Raw genomic sequence first — 6,045 nt, 5'->3', positions numbered from 1 at the left:
AACAACAACACAACAGCTACAGTATAACAAAAACAACATCAATAACAACAACAAAACAGCTACAGTATAACAACAATAACAACAACACAACAGCTACAGTATAACAACAACAACAACACAACAGCTACAGTATAACAACAACACAACAGCTACAGTATAACAACAACAACAACACAACAGCTACAGTATAACAAAAACAACATCAACAACAACAACACAACAGCTACAGTAAAACAACAACAATGCAACAGCTACAGTACAACAACAACAACACAACAGCTACAGTAAAACAACAACAATGCAACAGCTACAGTACAACAACAACAACACAACAGCTACAGTAAAACAACAACAATGCAACAGCTACAGTACAACAACAACAACACAACAATAATTGGATTGTAAACAGTTTAACTTACTGTCACTAGACTCCTCCTCCTCCTCCTGGTCTCTCAGGTGGGGCGGAGTTTCGCTCCATGAAGCCGCCGCCTCCTCAGAGGAACCACAGCGAGTACCTCCTCCATCCTCCTCCTCCTCCTCCTCCTCTGAACTGAAAACCAACGAGGAGCTTAAATCGGAGGAGAAACATAAAACTCACTTTAATGTGTGTGTCCCTCTGGACCCTCGGTACGGTTCTGACCTGCACCTGATCTGGACTGGGTGGTCTGCGCTCAGGTTGAAGTGGTTCAGGATCTCCTCAGACACCTCCTCCGGCTCCTCCTGCAGCTCCTCCTTGGAGATGCGTCTGTAGATTTCCAGCTCGATCCTCTCCGCTGCAGGTGCCATCACAGAAGCAGCTGCAGACACACCAACACAGCCACRCACACGCACACACAGAGACACACACACACTAAAGCCCAGATTGATTGAGGTTTAAGGAGAACCTTCAGCTGAGCAGCGGTGAAGACTGATGGACAGGTGAGCTCACCTGAGGAGCGGCGGCGCTCTGCTGTCCTCAGAGAGTCTGAGAGAGACGCAGGAGACGCCTGGAACAACAGCAACACAAACAAGTTCTACAGAACCCACGTGTTCTGATCCACATCCAACAACTACAGGAACCCTTCTGGAAACACCCAGAGGTTCTGGTCCAGGTTCTACTGAAGGTTCTGCTCACTGAGGAGGTTCTGTGTGACACAGCAGAGGCGGGTCGTCTCCTCAGCTGACACTCAGGATGCTGCAGGCAGTAGAACCGACCTGAGACAGACAGGAGAACCAGGACCGGGTCAGAACCAGGACTGCGTTAGAACCAGGACCGGGTCAGAACCAGGACCGGGTCAGAACAGGGGTTAAAGTTCTGGTCTGATGTTAACAATCATTTTCTATCAGGAGCTGAATTGATGATAAATAAATCAGAAAGTAAAGCATCGGCCTGTTAGCCCGTTAGCCTGTTAGCCTTTAAGCCTTTTACCCCTTTAGTCTTTTACATTGTTAGCTTGTTAGCTTATTAGCCCGTTAGCCTGTTAGTCTTTAAGCCTTTTACCGCTTTAGTCTTTTACATTGTTAGCTTGTTAGCCCATTAGCCTGTTAGCTTGTTAGCCCATTAGCCCATTAGTTTGATAGTCCGTTAGCCCTTAGCCTACTAACCCATTAGCCTGTTAGCCCATTAGCCTGTTAGTATGTTAGCCCCTTAGCCTGTTAGCCCATTAGCCCCTTAGCCTGTTAGTCCATTAGTCCCTTAGCCTRTTAGCTTGTTAGCCCATTAGCCTTAGTCTGTTATTCCGTTAGACCCTTAGCCTGTTAACTTGGTAGCCCATTAGCCAGTTAGTTTGTTAGCTTGTTAGCTTTTTAGCCCATTAGCCCGTTAGTTTGTTAGTCTGTTAGCTCATTAGCCCCTTAGCCTGCTAGCTTGTTAGCCCATTAGTCCGTTAGCCCCTTAGCCTGTCAGCCCGTTAGTCCTTTAGCCCTTTACTTTGCTAGTTCGTTAGCCCATTAGCCCRTTAGCCCATTACTCCGTTAGCCCTTTAGGCTGTTAGCCCATTAGTCCATTAGTTTGTTAGCCCATTAGCTTGTTAGCCCATTAGTCCATTAGCCCATTAGCCTGCTAGCCTGTTAGCCCATTAGCATGTTAGCCCTTTAGCCTGTTTGCCCATTAGCATTGGTGGTATCTGGAGCAGGCCTTGCGGCTCAGTCCGGGTCAGGTACTGACCGCTGTGGCGCTGGAAGGCGTAGGACGGCGGTCTGAGGGGGGCGCCGCAGGAATCACAGCAGAAACAGCTGCGATGGAAGAAGAGGCCCTCGGCGCTCAGACGCTCCATCACATAAACCTTCTGCTGACAGAAGACACACACGTCGCTGCCTGAGCACACCTGCAGGGAGGCGGGAAAAACAACCAATCAGAATTGCTCAGGTGAGTTTGACCAACAGCTTCAAACCTGGAGCTGCTGAAGAAAACAGGAACAAATCATTTTATTTATCCTTCAAACCAGGCAGGTTTCTGTGTGTCTGTTAGCTAAATGTCGCTAACGCAGCTAGCTGTGGCGGCCATCTTGGATCTGTTTGACTCTAAAGTTCTGATTCTTTAAGAGTTTCAGTTCATCACAGATCCATGAGATATTTTGCTGACAGACACACAGTGAGCTGATAATTATAAGGTGAGGACCAGTCTTTGACTCGTCCTTCAGTCCTGTTTGTCTCACCATGGTCCCTCCCTGCTGACCCTCAATATGATTGGCTATCTGCTCAGCCAATGAGCTCACTCCACCTGTGTACATCTGAAGACACTTTGGACAGACAGACGAGACRAGACGGGACATGAGGACAAAGGACAGCTACAACAAGACATTCAAGGTCCTCCGTCCACAACACAACCAGGGTTTATCTGCTGACGAGGACCAGATCCGATTGATTCTGGTCCTGCGGGGACCAAACTGAGGACAGGYGCAGCCGGAGGACGCAACAAACACAGAGTCCTCTCCTGAAGACACAGAACTGAACAGATGAGGAGGGTCCAGCGGGTCCACATCAGTACCTGTTCGTCTCTGCTGGAGACACTCTGAGACTTGATCTTCTCTTTGAACCGAAAACTCATCTGCTCCTGCTGGAGGGTCCGTTTTTTCTGACAGAGACACGAGAACTGTCAGTGCGGACTGGACCAGACCAGACCGGACCGGACCGGACCGGACCGGACCGGACAGGACCGGACCGGACCGGACAATCAATCAATAATCAATAATCAATCAAATAATCAATAATCTAACACTACAGATCTCTGGTCCTTACCGGTCTCCATGGCAGCGTCTGAGCAGGAGGCGTGGCCTGATGACTGTCTGAGGACAAGGACTCCCCCTGCTGGTCAGATTGTAGTGTCTGATCAAACACAGTGACCTTTGACCTCCAGTTTGGACCTGATGATGGTTCTGATCTGAAACCTCACCTGTCGACGCAAAGCTGAGGCAGCAGAAGACGAAGAGGAGGAGGAGGAGGAGGTGCAGGTCGCAGAGCTCTCAGCCAGCTTTGCCTGCAGCTGATTGGCCATCAGACGGACTCGGGACCGRCTGGCCCCGCCTACAAGCGGCTCGTCACCGTCGCCGTTCAGGTCACATGACTGGAAGGTAAAACCTGTTTTCTTTGACTGAAACTTTATTTATTGTCTGAATGTCTGAGAGCGATGGGAGTCTGACCTCCTGASRCTCCTCCTGAGGCTCCTCCCTCAGGTCGCTGGTCCTCCTCCGTTTGTTCAGGGCGTCGCTCAGCTCCTGCACAGAAACCAGATCAAACCACCTTCAGCCTGGGCAGAGCCCGGACCCAGCAGGTGTGGACAGGTGAGGCTGCTGGTACCTTTGGGATTCTCTTCCTGGATGGACTGCTTCCCAGTCTGCTGAGGAGGGAGGCGGGGCCGATGAGAGCTGCTCTCAGGTCCGAACTCTGACTCAGGCAGCCTGAACCAGAACCAGAGATCTGTCAGAACATCAGGGACTTCCTGAGTCTAGCTGAGTTTAGTTACTTTATGTTCTGCAGAGCTGAACAACAAACCGAAGCACCTAACCTCTGCACAAAGCTCCGCCCCGTTTCTAAAAGGGAAGTGTTTATCTGCAGGCTCACCAGCAGGGGGCGCCGACTCTTTGAGCAGCTGGTAGAACTGACTCAGGTACATCACCATGGACAGAGAGTCCGGTTCTCCCACAGACGACAGCTCTTCTGCTGTCATCAAAGGAGAAATCCCAAACTCTCGTTCAGCCACGTCGAAGGCGAGTTGAGTGTTTTCCTCCACCAACGACTCGTCCAGGAAGTCATAGTTTCTAGAAGGAAGTAGTCACAACCCAGGAAATCAAAATCAGAGCCTCAACCTGAACCAAATAAAGATATTAAAAAGAACTGATGGAGGTTTTACATCAGGTCAGGTCGAAAACGGTGAAGAAGAGCACACAGGGCAAGGCCACTCTTCCAGGAAGTAGTCAGGTCCATAACGGCCACGCCTTTATAGCCACGAGTCTGTTCCTGACACCAAGACAGCAGCTGATTGGTCTGAGAGAAGGACTCTGTGACAGAAACCAAGAGAACAAATCAGATTCAAGATCTGTGGATGAAAAAAACAGTTTACAGTCTGAACACTGAGTCAGCATTTATTCTATGAGTCAGCATTCTTTCTACTGTATGAGTCAGCATTCATTCTACGAGTCAGCATTCTTTATACTGTATGAGTCAGCATTCATTCTACTGTTTGAGTCAGCATTTATTCTACGAGTCAGCATTCTTTATACTGTATGAGTCAGCATTTATTCTACAATTCAGCATTTATTTATACTGTATGAGTCAGCATTCATTCTACGAGTCAGCATTATTTCTACTGTATGAGTCAGCATTCATTCAACTGTATGAGTCAGCATTCATTCAACTGTATGAGTCAGCATTCATTCAACTGTATGAGTCAGTATTCATTCTACTGTGTGAGTCAGCATTTATTCTACGAGTCAGCATTCTTTATACTGTATGAGTCAGCCTTTATTTTAGGAGTCAGCATTCTTTCTATTGTATGAGTCAGTATTTATTCTACGAGTCAGCATTCATTCGACCGTATGAGTCAGTATTTATTTTATGAGTCAGCGTTTATTCTACTGTATGAGTCAGCATTATTTCTACGACTCAGCATTCATTCCACGAGTCAGCGATCATCTTCAGCTCTTTCTTAAGCATTATTCTCCCACAACTTTCCAGTATAAACAAGTGAAGTCACCTTGTCTTAGAATTCTGGGGGAGGGGATTCGGATGATGTCACTTTCACCAGTGTTTAGCCCCGCCTTCTCTCCTGTGTCCACCAGGTGTCTCACCTGAAGACAAAAAACATCTCTTTATTCTTTTTGTTCATCAGAGACAAAAATAATACATTTACCCAGTGTTTATCTCCAAACGTGTCCAGGACTCACCTGGGCAGGAGTGACAGTCAAAGGACTGATGTTCAGGTATCTTGTTGCTGGATCTACTGTGAACAGAGTGATGTTCTTCTGCATGTTCTCTGGAGTTGTCTGAGGGAGGAGACGGTACAAACTCTCCCTACAAGAGACAGACAGGTGTGATGTAACAACAGGTAAGACAGCAGCAGGTGAGTCGTGTCCAGGTGTGTCCTCACCTCTCAGCCAGGATGTCCAGAGGTGCTCTACCCTGAGCCCAACTTCTTATCATCCAGGCTGAGTCCAGAGCAGCTAGGAACCCACGAGCTACACCTGTTCCCATTGGCCAAAAGGGCTGCAAACCAACAGGAGCAGTAAGGTTACCTGTTACCTGTCTGTCCATCTTCATCAGAGGACACCTGTCTCACCTCCAGCAGGCTGTCTCCAACCAGTGTGACCAGCAGCTGGTGATCGCGGCGTTGGACAACCATGGCGGCGTTCTCTGACGCGTACATACAGGTGAAGTCAAACATGGCGACGTCTGGCTGGCCGTAGTGGTTCATGGCGAAGTCCAGAAATGGAAGCTGGTGATTGGTCGAAAAGTCGGCCGCCTCACGGGCGTACAACTGCAAAGCATTATGGTCCACGTTACCCCGAGAGAGGAGCAGCTCCGTGTCAGCAAAGTCCTGACAAAAGAATCAAGAACAGGTGTGTTAGT

General features: G+C 48.5%; 2 protein-coding genes across 4 annotated transcripts in view; both read right to left on the bottom strand.

The window, feature by feature from the left end:
* Positions 1–3,487, bottom strand: part of LOC106530300 (protein-methionine sulfoxide oxidase mical3a) — a 9,171-nt gene extending 5,684 nt beyond the window's left edge. For 2 of the 3 annotated variants that reach the window (XM_014025893.1, XM_014025896.1), the window contains exons 1-8: positions 3,374–3,487; positions 3,220–3,288; positions 2,969–3,055; positions 2,147–2,306; positions 1,115–1,194; positions 929–986; positions 641–797; positions 420–550 (exon numbers count right to left, since the gene is read on the bottom strand). In XM_014025893.1, coding sequence (XP_013881347.1) covers positions 420–550; positions 641–797; positions 929–986; positions 1,115–1,194; positions 2,147–2,306; positions 2,969–3,055; positions 3,220–3,288; positions 3,374–3,475 — 844 coding nt within the window. In that variant the 5' untranslated portion in view covers positions 3,476–3,487. The remainder of the gene's footprint in view (positions 1–419; positions 551–640; positions 798–928; positions 987–1,114; positions 1,195–2,146; positions 2,307–2,968; positions 3,056–3,219; positions 3,289–3,373) is intronic. The other variant, XM_014025895.1, reaches the window with a different exon arrangement.
* Positions 3,488–3,536: 49 nt separating this feature from the next.
* mical3b (microtubule associated monooxygenase, calponin and LIM domain containing 3b) overlaps positions 3,537–6,045 on the bottom strand; it is a gene marked incomplete in the record, with an annotated part of 11,482 nt that continues 8,973 nt past the window's right edge. The window contains 8 exon segments of the mRNA XM_014025897.1: positions 3,537–3,695; positions 3,778–3,878; positions 4,042–4,238; positions 4,331–4,478; positions 5,174–5,267; positions 5,364–5,490; positions 5,567–5,682; positions 5,756–6,013. Of these exon segments, the coding sequence (XP_013881351.1) occupies positions 3,537–3,695; positions 3,778–3,878; positions 4,042–4,238; positions 4,331–4,478; positions 5,174–5,267; positions 5,364–5,490; positions 5,567–5,682; positions 5,756–6,013 (1,200 nt within the window).

Source organism: Austrofundulus limnaeus, unplaced genomic scaffold (assembly GCF_001266775.1).
Source record: "Austrofundulus limnaeus strain Quisiro unplaced genomic scaffold, Austrofundulus_limnaeus-1.0 Scaffold506, whole genome shotgun sequence".
Taxonomy (NCBI): domain Eukaryota; kingdom Metazoa; phylum Chordata; class Actinopteri; order Cyprinodontiformes; family Rivulidae; genus Austrofundulus; species Austrofundulus limnaeus.
Note: the sequence above shows the minus strand (reverse complement) of the source record. Positions and strands in the feature narration are given on the sequence as shown.